The sequence below is a fragment of the Zootermopsis nevadensis genome, unplaced genomic scaffold (genome assembly GCF_977971745.1).
Source record: "Zootermopsis nevadensis isolate Lab colony 2312 unplaced genomic scaffold, Znev_1.0 Znev_ptg000025l, whole genome shotgun sequence".
Classification (NCBI taxonomy): Eukaryota; Metazoa; Arthropoda; class Insecta; order Blattodea; family Termopsidae; genus Zootermopsis; species Zootermopsis nevadensis.
In genome coordinates this window covers 1,350,490-1,371,250 of record NW_028259157.1, presented here as the reverse complement: position 1 = coordinate 1,371,250, position 20,761 = coordinate 1,350,490, and the positions used below count along the sequence as shown (strand labels likewise).

At 36.1% G+C, this 20,761-nt stretch overlaps 1 protein-coding gene across 1 annotated transcript; it reads right to left on the bottom strand.

Moving 5' to 3' along the window:
• Nucleotides 1–5,530: 5,530 nt before the first annotated feature.
• Nucleotides 5,531–20,154, bottom strand: LOC147872609 (fizzy-related protein homolog). Its single transcript, XM_087355662.1, has 11 exons — nt 20,008–20,154; nt 19,505–19,537; nt 18,271–18,387; nt 17,293–17,358; nt 16,591–16,851; nt 16,085–16,273; nt 14,734–14,958; nt 14,316–14,448; nt 13,449–13,606; nt 12,182–12,379; nt 5,531–12,057 (listed from the first exon to the last, which is right to left on the bottom strand). Exons 4-11 carry the CDS (start codon nt 17,311–17,313, stop codon nt 12,013–12,015), a joined length of 1,230 nt encoding a protein of 409 aa, XP_087211788.1. The 5' UTR covers nt 17,314–17,358; nt 18,271–18,387; nt 19,505–19,537; nt 20,008–20,154; the 3' UTR covers nt 5,531–12,012.
• Between the last annotated feature and the right edge of the window lie 607 nt (nt 20,155–20,761).

The window sequence follows — 20,761 nt, the reverse complement described above, 5'->3', positions numbered from 1 at the left end:
AATTTTACTTCACTTTCCATGTACTACAGTATTATGTAGGTTCTTTAATCGTTTGCAATTTTAATGTTGTTTGTTGTAAGAAATAATGCCACTGAAGTTCTTTGGCTTGTGAAAACACTATTTCCCAAGTAAAAGAAATTGCGATAAGGCAGTTTTGAAAGGAGTGTTGGGTGGCCCTCCAATAGGATAGAATTATGAATTAAAGGACAACAATCCCTTGATGGATAAAAGAATGCAATTTATGGGACAGGGGAAAGAATTAACAAAATAAATTCTGCTAAAATGAGAACCATTCAGACTGGAAAAAAGGAGTTAACAGGAATTCAAGTTGGTGAGAAGATGAACTATGTTATGCTTCTTCTGAAGTGTAAATAACGTCAACTTTTATAAAAATTCGTAGAAGAAACAATTTTCTAGGAAATGATACAAGACAGAGAAGAAGAAAAAAACACTTTAAATCCTAACAGTCCCCAAATTCCACAAAGTAATATTGATATAAATAAATGGCAAAGCTTCCCTCATTCTTAAATAATCTTCATCAATTGTGTCATGCCCAGCTTGCCATGAATTGCAATAAAACACTGCTAAATCATAAATCCCAGATTTTAAGCCTGTCCAGCAGCCCTGTTTAAACCCCTCTTCCAGAACGACATACAAGAGTCCTAAAATGTTGCATACCGTGCAGTGTATTGATACATAAAATCATGCATACAAATGAATCTGTTTACACACAAAGTGTTATTTAATATGTAAACAATTTTGTTGGCGTACTTGATTTTATATGTGACATACAACAGGTTAATCACCACACAACGATGTATGGGGGATGGAGGTACAGCACCACAGAATTCTAAATTTGGAACTATGTAGATGAGTGATGAGCTTTAAGCTCTGGCCAGTAGGGAAAGAGCATGGATACTGATACATTCCATAAAAGGCTAAATGAACTCCAGGGTCAGTGTGGATGTGAATACAAAAGAAATATTCTCTGCCTCTGCCAGGAGTGAAACCACGGTCTTTAGAGTAGTATGAATGTCAGACTTTTAGCACAACTGTAAAGTGATCTAGGAATTCTGTATATATTGTTAAAGGATTTGGTTCTTATTTCATTTTTAAAAACTGTGTCTTTAAGTTAATACCACATTATAGGCTAGGTGTTTAAATTTTAGGCAAGATGAAGTTGCATGTCACTCTCATGGGTTCAGGAAATTCTGAAAGGTTAATCTGCGGCCATTTCAGCATATGGAACCACTACTCCCAGGCATGACTTTCAGATATTACCACACTACGTACTGATAAGCTACTATTTATCTTAACTAGCAAGCTTAAATCATGCTTGTAATGGTGTACACTTTGGGGTACATTGATGTTTGAACGAGAACAAAGGCCGCTGTTACGTGATGATTTGTCCCATAATTTTGTTGAACTACATGTTTAGTAATGACAGGTAATTCATGCTCTAATGCTACAAGCGGGATAATGGAAATTCGAGTGATCGTTCACCTCTGCTTAGGCATTTGAACGTGAGGCCAGCAGCCAGCTAGTTGGCTTTGCCTCTCTGGAGCTGTTACGCCAAATATTTTAAATTATAACCAGAAAAGGACCACAGATCTGATGATGATTCTATTATGTCCTTGCACTCTTATTACAGTGTGAGTTACTGAAGCTTACTTCTTACAGGGATTGGTAATACAGATGTTTCACCATGTATCTGGTTTAAATTGATTAAAATATCTGAGGTGCTTACTGCCTCTGAAACTGCAGTGAATTTCTGCCAGACTACATGACACAAAACTCCAGAAGATAGCAAACTACTTTATTTATCTCGACGAGAACCTGATATCTAATATCGCTTCTTATGGTTCAAAGTAGGCTATGTAAGGCTGTGTTAAATAAACGATATCACTCACTCATCAAACATCTTAGTGATAGAATGATCAGTGAAACATGTTGTGACATGATTTTGCAGTTAAGCTAACATACAGAAGTAAAAGTGAGGAACAATTTGGTTATTTTCTTATATTCTTCAGGTCTGAAGGTTTTAAACCACCATCTCAGTTGCATGGCACGTATAAGGAACTGTGAACTGCAACAAAAGTAGGGCACTTGAAATTTCCTTAAGTCTGAAATTAATTAGTAACATCTTTAAACAGCCTACCAAAATCCTACTGCAAACCTGAAGATGGAGGCAACATGCTCCTCTGAAATGGCCCAAGTGGCATAAGGTTGCAGATTTCCACAAGGCGAGACCTCAAAATAAAAAAAGTAGTGGCTTTAGAAGATCCTTTATGTAGAACAACATTAGTCAGAATTCCAGAATTATGAATTCAGGTACCATTTTACTACAGAATATGCCAATGTAACTGTAAAGCTTCTTTAGCATAACTAGTCAATGCAACATTTTCTTTACACTTTCTATGAAAAATATTTACCCCTTTTAGTGTTAATACACAAGAATTAATTCAGAATGTAAGGACATATATTTTTATACTTCAGTACATTTCTGGCATGAAACAGTTATTATCTTTTCAGCACTCTGGAAAGTATATGCAATTTTGTACATTATACAGAGTGGGGCAGCATTCTTTCTTCATTCCCAAGAACTGAACTTGAGGCAGCTGGTCTCACAGTCTATTTATTGCTCTGACTCCCCTACCTACAACTGCCTCCATGGTACGTAGCGAGACAGCTTGACTTTAATAACCTTTATTGGGTCAATACTGGTAAATACATACAGCTAGAAATCATAATGGAATGTTGTAGAGAGGAATGAATAAAACTGCACTATTACAACTGCTATAAAATGCCTTTAAATAAAGGACAATAGAGGTTTGCTAGTGTGAAGCAAGTCCAGATGGAATGTGCTAACGATGAGGAATGCTCATTTTATAATCCTTCTGAGGGACCTTCTATACATCTCCATTGCTTGGAGTCTTGTTTGCATTTGCTGTAATTAATTATAAAATGTTGACAGTCACATCATTAGTTTCCCTTTCTGCTTCCCTCATCCTGACTTCATAAACGTTTTTAACAATATCCAAGCTCTGACATCCAATGTGTCTCTATATCAATCAAAACACTGAAGCTTAAAGTTACCTAACTACATGATCTGGGTCCAGAACAATATAAACATTTTCAAGGCTTTTTAGGCAAAAGTTTAAAATGTCTTCTTGGATAGAATTTTGATTCTACAAATTTGTATTTAGAGCTGTAAACATCTCAGTACAAAATGTTATTTTAAGGTTATAGAGGGATAGAAAAGTCTCACAGATTTAAACTCTGTGTATTAGAATGCTGATTGTTTCTTCCTACTGCAAACATCTTTTGGCAATATCCAACATGATTAGGAAAACAACAAAAGCTGCACTGTTCAACACCTAGAATGTTTGCTGCAGGTTCCAGTCATGTTCCTATTATTCTCCCAATGTAAATGTGATGGAAACAGGCATGTGGGAATTTTGCTTTTTAATTGTTTGCACAAATGGAGAAGAAGGACATTGATTTCAGTTTTAAAGCATATTTCCTCCACTTCTTGGCTGGAAATAGTGATTTCTCAAATGCAACTCGTAGTCTCCTGCACTTGACTGGCTGAGTGGATATATTAACAGGTAGTATTTTAAAAGTCTGTAATCTGCAAAGATGCCTCACGCACTATACCCTGACTACATAAAAGTGAAGGAGGTTTTAATTAAGAGAACAAAATAATGTGACTGTGTACCAAAGAATTTTAAGGCAATGAAAATTGATTTTCTATATGCTGTGTTATCTTTACCTAATTTCTTATCCTCATAATCAACCAGAAATTAGTTCTTGGGCACGTTGTGATTCAGAAGCAACCTTCATCTCTATATTCATAAATTATTTTAGTTATCGTACTGTGTGGGTGTTAACAGAGGTTGAAGGTGCTGTTGCCATGAAAATGTTGAGTGTCTGCCAGTCACATAAAGGACTCCAGGACGGTAAGGCGAAGATGATCTTTGTCTCTCTTTTCCTTCTCTTTTGATCGCAAGAAAACTGTTCACTTTGATTTTGTTGAAAGTTACGCATCGTGGCAATGACCCTGGTAATGATGCACTTGCTGTCTACGAGTTTTGGGCCAGAAATTGATGTTGAAACTGGACCATCCAGCAGATTCACCACATTTGGCTATTACCAAAACTGAACACTCGTTTGAGGGGCCACAGAATTTCAGGGACATGCAATGGCCATTCTGAAAAGCATTCCTAAAAAGGAGTTACAGAAACGTTACCAGCAGAGGATAAACCGGTTCACAAAGTGTATTGGTATGCAGGAAGACTGCTTCAAACATGACAGCAACCATTATTGTACAAGTACTTAAAGACAGCTTTTATGGGGCATTTCAGGGATGTAATTGTCACACCTCGTGAAACAAACATATAAACATATATGTCATATGTTCAAGTTTGAAAAATGGAAATTTATTCTGAACTTCACAGGAAAAAATCTGTACCTCAGAAGATAGCCATTCCATTCCGTTATTCCACAGATATTTGAGACTATATTATTGGATCATAAAGTGGTGATTTCAGAGAATGAAGTTAATGCCATGCACTACTAATAAATCTCATTCTAAGGGTTTTAAGACAGGTAACAAAAGAGGCTTATATTTCAGTGATGACAGCTTACTCTAAGGTAGAAAAGTAATTATCCTGAAAACTCATTAACTCACACAACAGAAGAAGAATATTAAATATTGAAAATTGTAATATAACAACTGCAAGAACTAAACAGTTATTTCAATTAGTTTTTGTACAAAGCAAGAACTTAATGAGTAAATTATCAACTTTTCAACTTTACCTGGTGTGGCCAAGAATTTCATTTATGAGACAGACTGCACACTTCAAAAGTGCAGAATGACAAACATTACACTGGCACAGGGCACCGAATGTGACCAGTAAACAACACCATTTACAATTGTGAAAGCAAACACATATTTAAGCCATGAATGCACGACATAAAGGATTCACATTATCATCAACAGGTGCATTTTTATATCATTTTATTTGGGTGGAATATGAAATCACATTAAACAGTTTGCTCATATGAGTCCCATGTTGTAAGTTAAAACCCACCTACAAGCATGTGATGGCTACGTTCAAATTGTGTCCACCTCAATTCCTGGCAGTTTGCTTCCTGCTGCTGCACTGGCAAGTGTCAGTGGATTCCGCATTTACTGAGACACACTGTATGAGACCGCAGACAAGATGATGGAATAATGTGCCTGATAATTGCTACAATACATACACTCCATGTACAGCAGGTATGGGTGGTTGATAATGACCCATTATCACTCCAAATGAGGATTTGTCTGAGAAATAAACGAATAATAACAGAACACAAGTGAAAGGAAACAATGAAGAATTGGGAAGCAAGAATCTTATATCCTTTTCCGTCCTCAAACATTAATACTCTACTGATTTTTGTTAAAAAAAATATATATAAAGGCCAAAGAGCTCATTACTTATCAAAAGTACTTCTTTCTGGGTACGTTGCATTAAAAGAGTGAAGATCAGTCTCATATATAATAATATATTTAAAATTAAAAATACAACACAATTAAATATCAAACAATTTAATGAAAAAACAATCATATACACATTGAGTCAAAAGTATGCTTCCAAACTATGTGTGTATTCCTCGATCAAAAATAGGAAAAAATGTTTTTATGAACATGTGGCCTCAAAAACTTATTTTTCAAAATAACAGCTAAATATAAGTTACAATGTATGCAATTATTGCCAAGTAAAAGGACAGGGATGTTTCTTTGTAACACATGCTCAAAGGTTGCTCCTCCATTCTCAACACAAGCCCGAGCACAATGCACACAACAGGGTTTCTTCGAATCATCAGGCACGCATTCTGCCAGTACAATCACATACCTTGTAAACATACTTTTGACTCACTCTATATACATATATATATATGAAATGGCTAAATAGCTGATTCCTTACATAGAGATTTAAGAACCATGTACTTCTGGGTATTTGGCATTAAAGAGTAAACATGAGTCTTATCTAACTATATACACAGTGCGGCAACTGGAAAACGGGACTGCTGCTGGAAAAAAATTATGGTTCCATGTATGAGCATTGTATATTCAAAGTAGCTTTCTCCTGCACCTACACGCTACACACAACGACAATGAAGCAAATGAGAGGAATGGCGGATGGCCGTGTCTGCAATTCTGTTCAGTACTCTCGTTACAGCCCTTTGAATGGTGTCCACGTCATCAAATAACAGCCTTTCAGTGGTGCTTTGAGTTTTGGAAACAAAAAGAAGTCACACGGTGCTAAGTCTGGTGAATATGGTTGATGCGACAATACACAGACTTTTTTGGTGACCAAAAACTCCCTAACAATGAGAGCCTTATGGCTCGGCACTTTGTCTTGCAACAGGAAGCAACTGCCGTCTTCTCGATACTGAGGCCATACACGACAGATTCTCTGAAGCAAACGTTTCAAAATGTCCAGATAGTTGGCAGCAGTAACTGTCTCGCCACTGGGTATGAACACTTTGCGCACAATTCCCTCACTGTCGTAGAAAATGGTTATCATTGTTTTGATTTTTAATCTTTCTTGACTTGGGGAGAGTTTGCCGACTTCCACTCCGCAATTTGTAGCTCTGTTTCGGGGTCGTACTGGAAACATCACGTCTCGTTCAGAAACGGTTATGCCATTCAAAAACAAGTATATGAGACAGACAATTATCTCCGTACACTTGCTTCATCATTCAAAACGTTTCCATGCAACTTTTGCCCAGGAGAACACAAAATTTGATGTTCGCTCTTTGTTCCACTCTTGCTTCACAACACACACAAAAGAGAAACGTCTACTTCAGCTCACACAACCTTCTCAAATGGTGGCAATGTATGATGACTTTCAGTGTGTAGATGCAGGAGAAAGCTACTTTGAAAATATCATGCTCAGATCACTCATATGATACCATAATTTTCTTCCATCACCAGTCCCGTTTTCTTTTTTTTATCTAATTATATATTTGAATATAAAAATACAACACAATTAAATATCAAACAATTTAATGAAAAACAATCATAAACACATTGAGTCAAAAGTATGCTTCCAAACTGTGTGTGTATTCCTCAATGAAAAATAGGAAAAAATGTTTTTATGAACATGTGGCCTCAAAAGCTTATTTTTCAAAATAATAACCAAAAATAAGTCTCAATGAATGCCTTTAAAGCCAAGTATAAGGACAGGGATGTTTCTTTGTAACAGACGCTCAAAGGTTGCTCCTCCATTCTCTACACATGCCCCACCACGATACACAAAACAGGGTTTCCTCGAAACATCAGGCACGCATTCTGCCAGTACAATCACATACTTTGTAAACATACTTTTGACTCACTCTGTATACATATATATATATATATATATATATATATATATATATATATATTTGAAAAGGCTAAATAGCTGATTACTTACAAAGAGATTTAATACCATGTACTTCTGGGTATATGGCATTAAAGAGTAAACACAAGTCTTACCTAACTATATATTTGAAAATAAAAATACAACACAACTAAATATCAAACAATTTACTGAAAAACAATCATATACACATTGAGTCAAAAGTATGCTTCCAAACTGTGTGTGTATTCCTCGATCAAAAATTTGAAAAATGTTTTGAAGAACATGTGGCCTCAAAAACGTATTTTTGAAAATAATAGTAAAAAATAAGAGTCAGTGAATGCCTTTAAAGCCAAGTATAGGGACAAGGATGTTACTTTGTAGCAGATGCACAAAGGTTGCTCCTCCATTCTCTACACATGCCCGGGCACGATGCACACAACAGGGTTTCCTCGAAACATCAGGCACGCATTCTGCCAGTACAATCACATACTTTGTAAACATATTTTTGACTCACACTGTATACATATATATATATATATATATATATATATATATATATATATGAAAAGGCTAAATAGCTGATTACTTACAAAGAGATTTAATACCATGTACTTCTGGGTATATGGCATTAAAGAGTAAACACAAGTCTTATCTAACTATATATTTCAAAATAAAAATACAACACAATTAAATATCAAACAATTTAATGAAAAAGAATCATATACACACTGAGTCTAAAGTATGCTTCCAAACTGTGTGTGTATTCCTCGAACAAAAATAGAAAAAAATGTTTTTATAAACATGTGGCCTCAAAAGAATATTTTTCAAAATAATAGCCAAAAATAAGTCTCAATAAATGCCTTCAAAGCCAAGTATAAGGACAGGGATGTTTCTTTGTAACAGATGCTCAAAGGTTGCTCCTCCATTCTCTACACATGACCGAGCACGATGCACACAACAGGGTTTCCTCGAAACATCAGGCACGCATTCTGCCAGTACAATCACATACCTTGTAAACATACTTTTGACTCACTCTGTATGTATATATATATATATATATATATATATATATATATATATATATATATATGAAGAGGCTAAATAGCTGATTACTTACAAAGACATTTAATACCATGTACTTCTGGGTATATGGCATTAAAGAGTAAACACAAGTCTTATCTAACTATATATTTGAAAATAAAAATACAACACAATTAAATATCAAACAATTTAATGAAAAACAATCATATACACATTGAGTCAAAAGTATGCTTCCAAACTGTGTATGTATTCCTCGATCAAAAATTTGAAAAATGTTTTGAAGAACATGTGGCCTCAAAAGCTTATTTTTCAAAATAATAGCCAAAAATAAGTGTCAGTGAATGCCTTTAAAGCCAAGTATAGGGACAAGGATGTTACTTTGTAGCAGATGCACAAAGGTTGCTCCTCCATTCTCTACACATGCCCGGGCACGATGCACACAACAGGGTTTCCTCGAAACATCAGGCACGCATTCTGCCAGTACAATCACATACTTTGTAAACATACTTTTGACTCACTCTGTATATATATATATATATATATACACACACATATATTTGAAAAGACTAAGTAGCTGATTACTTACAAAGAGATTTGATACCATGTACTTCTGGGTATATGGCATTAAACAGTAAACACAAGTCTTATCTAACTATATATTTGAAAATAAAAATACAACACAACTAAATATCAAACAATTTAATGAAAAACAATCATATACACATTGAGTCAAAAGTATGCTTCCAAACTGTGTGTGTATTCCTCAATGAAAAATAGGAAAAAATGTTTTTATGAACATGTGACCTCAAAAGCTTATTTTTCAAAATAATAGCCAAAAATAAGTCTCAAGTAATGCTCTTAAAGCCAAGTATAAGGTTAGGGATGTTTCTTTGTAACAGATGCTCAAAGGTTGCTCTTCCATTCTCTACACATGCCCGAGCACGATGCACAGAACAGGGTTTCCTCGAAACATCAGGCACGCATTCTGCCAGTACAATCACATACCTTGTAAACATACTTTTGACTCACTCTGTATACATATATATATATATATATATGAAAACGCTACATAGCTTATTACTTACAAAGAGATTTAATACCATGTACTTCTGGGTATATGGCATTAAAGAGTAAACACAAGTCTTATCTAACTATATATTTAAAAATAAAAATACAACACAATTAAATATCAAACAATCATATACACACTGATTCAAAAGTATGCTTCCAAACTGTGTGTGTATTCCTCGAACAAAAGTAGGAAAAAATGTTTTTATGAACATGTGGCCTCAAAAACTTATTTTTCAAAATAATAGCCAAAAATAAGTGTCAGTGAATGCCTTTAAAGCCAAGTATAGGGACAAGGATGTTACTTTGTAGCAGATGCACAAAGGTTGCTCCTCCATTCTCTACACATGCCCGGGCACGATGCACACAACAGGGTTTCCTCGAAACATCAGGCACGCATTCTGCCAGTACAATCACATACTTTGTAAACATACTTTTGACTCACTCTGTATACATATATATATATATATATATATATATATATATATATATATATATATATATATATATATATATATATTTGAAAAGGCTAAATAGCTGATTACTTACAAAGAGATTTAATACCATGTACTTCTGCGTATATGGCATTAAAGAGTAAACACAAGTCTTATCTAACTATATATTTGAAAATAAAAATACAACACAATTAAATATCAAACAATTTAATGAAAAACAATCATATACACATTGAGTCAAAAGTAATGCTTCCAAACCGTGTGTGTATTCCTCGATCAAAAATTTGAAAAATGTTTTGAAGAACATGTGGCCTCAAAAACTTATTTTTGAAAATAATAGAAAAAAATAAGTCTTAATGAATGAATTTAAAGCCAAGTATAAGGACAGGGATGTTTCTTTGTAACAGATGCTCAAAGGTTGCTCCTCCATTCTCTACACATGCCCGGGCACGATGCACACAACAGGGTTTCCTCGAAACATCAGGCACGCATTCTGCCAGTACAATCACATACTTTGTAAACATACTTTTGACTCACTCTGTATACATATATATATATATATATATACACATATATTTGAAAATGCTAAAGAGCTGATTACTTACAAAGAGATTTAATACCATGTACTTCTGGGTATATGGCATTAAACAGTAAACACAAGTCTTATCTAACTATATATTTGAAAATAAAAATACAACACAACTAAATATCAAACAATTTAATGAAAAACTATCATATACACATTTAGTCAAAAGTATGCTTCCAAACTATGTGTGTATTCCTCAATGAAAAATAGGAAAAAATGTTCTTATGAACATGTGACCTCAAAAGCTTATTTTTCAAAATAATAGAAAAAAATAAGTCTTAATGAATGAATTTAAAGCCAAGTATAAGGTTAGGGATGTTTCTTTGTAACAGATGCTCAAAGGTTGCTCTTCCATTCTCTACACATGCCAGAGCACGATGCACAGAACAGGGTTTCCTCGAAACATCAGGCACGCATTCTGCCAGTACTACCTTGTAAACATACTTTTGACTCACTCTGTATAAATATATATATATATATGAAAACGCTACATAGCTTATTACTTACAAAGAGATTTAATACCATGTACTTCTGGGTATATGGCATTAAAGAGTAAACACAAGTCTTATATAACTATATATTTGAAAATAAAAATACAACACAATTAAATATCAAACAATTTAATGAAAAACAATCATATACACATTGAGTCAAAAGTATGCTTCCAAACCGTGTGTGTATTCCTCGATCAAAAATTTGAAAAATGTTTTGAAGAACATGTGGCCTCAAAAACTTATTTTTGAAAATAATAGAAAAAAATAAGTCTTAATGAATGAATTTAAAGCCAAGTATAAGGAGAGGGATGTTTCTTTGTAACAGATGCTCAAAGGTTGCTCCTCCATTCTCTACACATGCCCGGGCACGATGCACACAACAGGGTTTCCTCGAAACATCAGGCACGCATTCTGCCAGTACAATCACATACCTTGTAAACATACTTTTGACTCACTCTGTATATATATATATATATATATATATGAAGAGGCTAAATAGGTGATTACTTACAAAGACATTTAATACCATGTACTTCTGGGTATATGGCCGTAAAGAGTAAACACAAGTCTAATCTAACTATATATTTGAAAATAAAAATACAACACAATTAAATATCAAACAATTTAATGAAAAGCAATCATATACACACTGAGTCAAAACTATGCTTCCAAACTGTGTGTGGATTCCTCGATCAAAAATAGGAAAAAATGTTTTTATGAACATGTGGCCTCAAAAGCTTATTTTTCAAAATAATAGCCAAAAACAAGTGTCAGTGAATGCCTTTAAAGCCAAGTATAGGGACAAGGATGCTACTTTGTAGCAGATGCACAAAGGTTGCTCCTCCATTCTCTACACATGCCCGGGCACGATGCACACAACAGGGTTTCCTCGAAACATCAGGCACGCATTCTGCCAGTACAATCACATACTTTGTAAACATACTTTTGACTCACGCTCTTCCCCTCAGGCTTCTTCATCTGATGCTCTGGAAGAGATCCAACACTGATGATGTCTTCTCCTGAAACAAGAGATGAAAATCACATGAAAAATTTTTATTAATGTCCACAAATGTAACCTTAAAAAAATGTTAACATTACAAGATACAAGTTTCCCCCTCCCAATGAATGAGTTAAACATCTTACCTTCTGTGAACGATTTTTATAGAAGATTTTCCAGAAGTGCAGTGTCTCATCTCCAGCCCCAGTCACGATGTCTTCTCCATCTGGAGACACAGCAACATAGGGCACTCCAGATGAATGTCCCGTGAGACTTGCTACCTGGGACATGCGGGGATATCTCCAAATATGTATATGGTTCTTTAACCCACCATGGGTGCTAACCTACAACAAACAATTAAATTTCCATAAGAAATGGAATTAAAAGTAACAATCTGGAATAATATCCATACCAAATTCCATGAAAATTTGTCAGCCATTCTCATTTAACAGGTAATGATGCGAACAATGACACAGCCAATGACATCATCAGTTAATGCACAGGATAATGGATATTGGCGTCACTGTAGATCGTAATCCAGATACCTCACAACTTGTACCATGTCATGTTGGTATTACAGATTGCAGAGTACAATTACGGAGTACTTTACAAGCCAAGTGTCTAGAGTTGTAAGTGTATGGAAGTACAAAGAAAACTTATCAGGTCCTCTACACGGACTCAAACATGCCTAGACAACACGTATTGGTACAACGCATGCACCAAAGGTATTCTAGGAAAAGGCAAATACAGCTCATCATTTAAATGTTTCTGGTTCACAATGTCTCCAGGGATGATCTTTTCAGGCCTCTGCCAACTCTGGGCAAGTCTAGAATCTCCTGTTCACAACAGAGCAGATTCCATTACCCCAAACAAAACGGCGATTACTAAGACGGGCCCTAAAGTTTACTGAGTGCTCTGAATCACAGTGGGGGGTACGGTATACTCCATTTCCCAAGAATTTATTTTTGGAAAATGTGAAGACATCAGTTCATAAGCAAAATCTGGGAGATGTGGATGATTGAAAACCCTGTTAATTCCTCTGTAAACGACAAGTATTAACCTAATGAAAACTTATTCGATGTAAAGCTGGCCCTTTTACACTGCCAACATAGGGTGAAGGTAAGGAACCGTCCCAAGTGGAGACGACTTCGCAGTTATAATTTTATGGTTGCATTAAGTGCAATCTTCACCAAAAAACAAATGTACAGATTTTATAAATTATGTCTGAAGCAAGTGGAATTTCAAAATTATTTTTGCCTATCTTAAGGTGATCACAATATATATTTCGATTTAATCTTCTATTTTACAAATACTTAACCGTCCACAAAAAAATTAAAAATACAATTCTTACTTCTATCAACAATATCGTTCCATGTACAAATTGCAGATCACATCGACATGCAAGGAACTTACCAGTTCAGAGGAATGTTTAGACCAGATAAGATTACAGACTTGAGATCCAGTGTCCACAAACTGCTTTGGTTGTCCTGTGAGTGTTTTCCAGAAACGAATACACTGATCAGCTCCACCGCTAGCCAAGAGTCCACGTTGTTGCGGGGACCAGGCAATAGCTGTAAAATAAAATTTATTTGAGTATATTACTACATTGTGTGCACATGATCATCAGCATGGTACAAGATTCCGCATAAAATATTAACATAAACAAAGAGAACAGAGAAGGCAACTACGAGAAACATGAAGAAATTTACTTTGCAAATTATGAATGCTGCACAGAACAGTGAAATCAATGGCATCCAAAGAATATGAGCACCATGTTGGAGAAACTATGAACTTGTATCAGTTATATTACGCTCTTCTCAATTTTCCGTTCCAGCACTCAATTATGAATCATGTGAAGCAGCAAATACTATATACAGTACAGGGGAAAAGAAATGCATTTTCATATTTTTTTTTGTGTGTGTGTGTGTGTAGAGATGATCTGGAGTATTTCAATTTATGCTAAGGGCATGGTATGATGGCATTCCACAAAATTTGCTCCTATTCGTTTTCAATCAACCCCTTCCACGATCAATATCTTTTTGAAAACATGAACCAAAACATAACATTCTTTTTATTTCACATTTGGAATATATCCACAAAAATGTGATGTAAGAGCAATGATTGGAACCGATTCTTCCAGCACTTATGGTTTTAAGTGCAACATTTTCTTGCAGCAAAGCCTGCACAAACATGTGACAATATAATAACAATATTTACTCACTTCATAGAATCTCATTTTAATCTGTCACAAATGTGGATGATAAACACAATGATTCCTACCTTTCACTGCTGCCAAATGCTGCGTGTAAGTCTGGACAGGTGAGTCTGAATGGAGATTCCAAATACTGAGACGACTGTCACTGCCACCGGATGCCAGGCTCTGCTTGTCTGGAGACCACTTCAAGCCGCAAACCTTTATTTATAATAATTGAAATTGATGACAATAATTTTGAAACATACTTTTCAGCAATAATTATAATAACAATATTTGATGTGAGGTTCTGACCGTGGTGAAGATGTTGATGCTGTTCTTCTGGGTCGTGATGCGATGCGGAGATGAAATGTCTTTATCTTCAGAGCTGAAGATGGAGACTGTATGTATCTATGTCAGTGCACATGGTTTAACAATCCAGAAAAATATGACAACTGTTTTGCACCAATAACAAAATTAATAACACTTAAATGATTTCCTACTTACCTCCTGTCGATGGCCAACCAACCTTTTCTCTGGAACAACACTAGGAGTTCTCACATCACATTGCAAGATAAGTCCGTCCCGGCTTCCTGACGACACAACATCACCATTCCAAGCAAGCGATCCAACTCTGTCTGGATGGCTCAGCAGCTCATTCACTTGGGAATTTACAGCAACGTCCCAGACTTGCACGTAGCCATGATGGGTGCCAATTGCTACCAAATTTCCCTACAAATACAAAACACCAGGTCATAAAGGTGTCCAATAATAAGAATCAGTCCTAAATTATGTCACAGGTGATTTCATGTGTTATCTGTTCGGTAACATTTCCAGGTCAGAATATGCAAATTCTTACCTATTATCTACACCTGCTGCAGAATATGGCAATAATATTTCATTTATACAAAATTATGACATCACAGTACATCAGAATACAGACAAATACATTTTTCTTTGCAAGTCTTCATGGATGGAGTAGCCTATATGAATAACGCCCTCGTAACTGGCCCCATCACATACCCACCTTGAATGTGTGTTACTGTAAAGTTTGCAAAAATTACTGTTAACACTAAACAACTGACATGGCTCTCACCCACAAGCCAAAGTTATACAGACAAATGCACGTATCCTGAAATAAATATGGCTACCTCGGCACAAAAATCTCTATAAGACAAACTACTAAAATTTTGGGCTTGGTCACCCTCACTTGGCAGACAGTGGACATAATTCTTCTCCACCTTCCTCCAGAAGGATTACAACAAGAAATCCAAATTCTTCAGATTTCTCTTAATGCACACAACAGCAAACTTCAGAAATAACAAGGTGTTTCCCTTGTCATGGACACAAAACATAAGATGAAAAGCAGAAAGCACCCACAGAAATGGGGTTAGCATTTGACACTGATTTGAGATGGGTACAACGAAATATTGGCCACCCGCTCTCCAATAAACAAATGTGTCAATTGTAAACCAACAATTACGTCACATAGTATTCTAGTGACGAGTCACCATAGGCTGCATCAACTTTACGCACTGCATGATAATTTTCCTATACAATCAATAATGTATTTATGCACAACAAATACTTTAAGATTAACAACAATCACAGCAACAACCAAATTCAAGATTTCTGTCTTCTGGGTTGTTGCGCCGTGTAATATGGTCAATGTTTACCAACGTTTCTGCGGGCGAACTGCCTCCGTCATCAGGGCGATGAATACTACACAGCGCAACAACCCAGAAGACAGAAATCTTCACACTCACCGCTGTGAAAACCTCAAATCTTACAACAAAATTCAAATTTAACAGAAATACTTTCCAACAACCTGAGTAAAAATAGTCTGGCCAATACTTACCTGTTCATTCCATGCAACTGAAGTTACAGAGGTGCCATCTCCAGATAAATCACACAGTCTTCCAACCTGATTAGTGCTTGCACAAAAAAGATATACGCAACTTCCTAATCCCACGCTTAACACATTCTCTGAAGACCAGTCAATAAGATTGAGGTAGAAGTTATCTTGGAGATCAGGGGCATCCAACGTCTTCAAGAGAAAAGACATAAAATTCAATAAATCAGGACAAATAATGAAGTACAGCACATGAAACGCTCAATCCTTAACATAAAAAACAAGGTCATTATAACAATTTCATAATAAACACTCTATCACTGTCTCGTGGCTTGTGTTGGCAGAACAGCTCATCACAAAGTCACAACAGCCACGTCAGCCAAATAAGACTTCATCAGAGGGGGGGGGGGGGGGGGGGGGGAGAATCAGACACTGATACGGGATGTGAAGTGAGCACAGACACTTCATTTGTGGATTTTCAAAGATTAAAACTAATACAAAATATGACTAACCTTGTAGGGTACTGGTGATATTTTCCTCCTTGACCTTCTCGGTGCACTAAGCAACTTATGGCTTTGTGCACTAAGTGGTGACAAGGAAAAGATATTTGATCCTAGAATGGGCGCTCTTCTCTCATCACATGGGTCTCTAAGATCTTGAATGTTGGCCCCAAGAAGTTCGTTTTTCAGCAAACACGCGTATGCCAATCTCCCAATCTCTCCGTCACCATTTTCACAAGCCTCTTTCGTAGTAAATCCATTCTGGCCAGACTCCTACATTTAAAAACAGACACAAATTTCATTGACATTTCTACAACTTGCTTACCTTAAGAGAAATGCATAAAGCTTATAGACAATTGGGAATTGACAAAAGACCTGATGGGAAGTGAGCTATACAAATACATCACAAACAGCAGTTTTAAATGGTGGTATGATACACTCACTCCATGTGCAAAGAGAAGAAAACGTAAATTAATTAGAGGGACATACAACACTGCTTATGTCTCCAATTTAATAATCTGATAACATTTTTGTACAGTGCAATTGTAGTCAATTAACAAGAAAACAATGTTTGTGGATAAAGGTTCATTTACATATCTGATAAAGTACTGTCATGAATATAAATTCATCTCATCCTCAGCACAGCATACTCACTTCATCTATCCACTACTTTTAAAAAGTCACAAAAATCATAACTCAATCAGAAACACTTACTGTGTCTATCTGAATCTTCATCCGCCATCTGTCGCCATAGCGGGGCCGAATAAATCGATCGAATGCCTGCAAGTAGGGAAAAGATGTCAGTTAAAAATCTAACAATTCCTCTGAACTAACTAAGAGAACAATATACACTATGAAGATAACTGTCTTCTGGGGCACTGTGCCAAGTAGCATCGCGGAAGTCCACAGACGTTTCAGAGGTGCTTGCTGCCTTCATCATCAGAGCAAACTTTGAACACACTACGTGGTGCAACATCCAGAGGACACTAATTTCCTTACCTGTTGCCACGAGAACCCGAAATGTCACCAGTATATAAATATGTAACACACTTTTAATTCAGAGAAAAATTCTTATACTCAACTGCACACTTCATGTTTTAGAAACCACAATGCAAGCAAAATCTAGAACCGTCAGCAGTTCATACACCAGAGACACACAAGACTACAGTCAAAATGCCTTCATCACCACTAAGCAGTACAATAACGAACAAAGCTTTCAGAACGGCAAAGCAAATTTACACTTGGGTTGTGAATGAACCCATTCGGTGCTGCTGCAGACTTCGAAGTTGACATGCAGAAATTGTTTGCGATGGTGATACGTAGATGAAAGGATAACATCAGGCATGATCCATGGGACACAGGAGATGAAGACGATTGGATTTTCATGGCCAACGACAGGGACAGGTGATGAATAGTGTTCCCAAAACCATCAAGTAAGTAAGTTAATAAGACTGTTGATTCATCAGCATATATGCAAAACAAAACATGCAGCCTCACCTAAGAATAAGTAAGGAGAAATCACACAAATCACGGATATAATATAAAAGGGGAAACTCAGAGCACTTTTCTGTGCTTCTATAATTGTAAAATGCTAACTCCTCCAATTTCATCCTTTCCTCTCCCTTAAACAACCACACGTGTGCATGCACATGCCACTCTGCCATGCTTACAAAGTCCAACATTTTATCTTACCCATGAATCTTAATGACCACCGACCAACATCATGTGGGACTGAATGTCATCATGGCACAAAGTAACAGAAATGCACGAAATTAATATTGTCTAAAAGTGCTATCTTCAAGCGGTCACCTGCAATAATAAACATATGAAAGGGAAATCTTCACACACAGAGAAATTATTCATTATTTATTTCCAGTTTACTTGAAGACACTTTCAGTAGCTCAAACTATACAGCATCAAATGCTACAATGGTTTCTGAAGAGGAAGGGACATGGAAAGAAGTGGTCACAGCTTACTTCAAATACTATCCTGACATTCTCCCAGAGACTGAACACAACCATGAAAAACTTCAAGATTTGAACTCACAACTTCCCAAAGACAGCGGTAACTACTTAACAGCGACATTAAGTAAAGAAATTTTACATTCAACGACAGGTTATAATTTAATAACAGTTGAGCACGTGGAAACCAACAGTCACACTAATTTTCAGCGGGTATACATTACAATCACTCAAGTTGAATTTTCCACCTTAATGTAAAGAAAATGAACCAGGTGTCTTTATTTGGCCCAGCTCACTCCTCACACCTCTGACATTCGGCGTGAAACAGATCGTGCCCATCAGAGGGTTTTGCTGGATAAATAACAAATTACACTGATCCTATCACGGTAAGCTCACGGCCTGAAGATACACTTCTCAAGAGAACAGATGTCTGGGTTACATATTCTGATTGTTCTGAATTCTGTCTGCCTAAGCAACAAAGTGCAAGTCTCTCCACAAGGATCAACCATAATATTTAATGTGAAAGTAAATGATGAGCTCCACGTAAACAACGCAAGTGGTCACATTTGCAATCCTTCTTCCTTTAGGTAGGACTGAGGTACTCACAACAGCGGATGTGAAGAGGGCTGTTTTCTGGGTTGTGAAACTGTGTGGTCTGGTAGAAGTTTACCTGTATTTCAGATGTACTTGCTGTCTTCATCATCAATCAGCGTGACTTATAGCCATCATGATTGGAGGCAGCTAGTAACTCTGAAATGTCAGTATACTTCAACCAGACTACATGGCACGTGAACACTGAAATGAGCCATCTCCTTACATCCTTTCAATAAAAGACTTGGTTTCTTTCTAGAGGTGTTTGCACACCTTGATAACACAAAACTGAAATGTGTCCACTGGGATTTGTCATCAGCGACTGTCTACACAGTATCTTTAAGTTTACAAAATCAGAAATGAACTCCACTTACCATTCTAGTACAAGTCAAGTTGGAAGGAGTAACCTACAAAAGAAGGATTTGTAATTAGTCAAGCATTTTAACATCAATCACCTTCTTAACTGACACATACACACAAATTAGTTGAGGCTCAAAGGGACAAATCATCTTATAAAAGTGGGAAAGGAGAGTAACAATGAATAAAAGTTACAACTACTGAAATAATAGCAATATTTAGAAGTTACAACAGCTATTATTGTAATAGAAAGTAGGAAAAATTAAATTTCTGCTGTTGTGAAAGGTTGTCACAAGACACAGCTCACCCTCTTTTCTATGGTACTAAGGAGTATTGAAACGCAGGTATCAGAATCTAACAAATTTCACTAAAGTAGCTTTATCAAATGAATAGGAAACTACAGTACCATTATAAATTAAACCAGTTCATTTTAAAAGAAGGAAGATTAAGAGAATCAAGGCAATGACACACACACATACATAGTCAATGTAGGAAAGCACTTAAACACAAACCTACTTACCTGATTACATCAATTAGTCCAAAGATTTCTACAAATTAATTTATATATCCCGTGTATGTTTACGAACCTTGAATATTACAGATTTCAGTAAAAAAGAGGAAAGGCACTCCGTCTCAACTCAAACAGCTGTTAAAGACAAAAGAGTATCACCAATGACATACCGATGTCACCTACACCTGCCATCTATGCATATCATGAAATAATACAAGAATGCAGGGCTGCCAACAGGTGTATTTCGTTCACATAATTCAGCAAACGAATCGTTTATACCTGGCTATATTGTTTTATTCTACAAATTAGTAAAAGCGTTGAGAGGGGATCCCGGTTTTGCATAAATCATTTCACCTTAAGATATGAACTGCTAGCGAGGATACGTTAAAATAGACAAGGCTCACAGGAAACGTTTTAGAATTACGCAGGTTACCGATACTGAAATTTTGAACGAATGTGTAAAATGATTGGCTATATTAGGATGGCAAATTACCTAAGAACTGTACCAAATTTAAACAATCCTAAAATATGCGTATTTTCATAAACTGGGGAAACTGAGAACGTTATTAAGAAAACGGCTCTGACCAGGGGAAGTGGGCAAGGAATTACGGAAGTTCATCAGGAACAAGGAGAGTAACATATTTTCGTTACATATAACAAAACGGAAAGACAGGTTATATTTCGAGTGCAGTTTATAGAAGTACGAAGTATAACTAACCATATTTGTTTGTTCCATCATTACTATCGAGGAAACATGTACGAC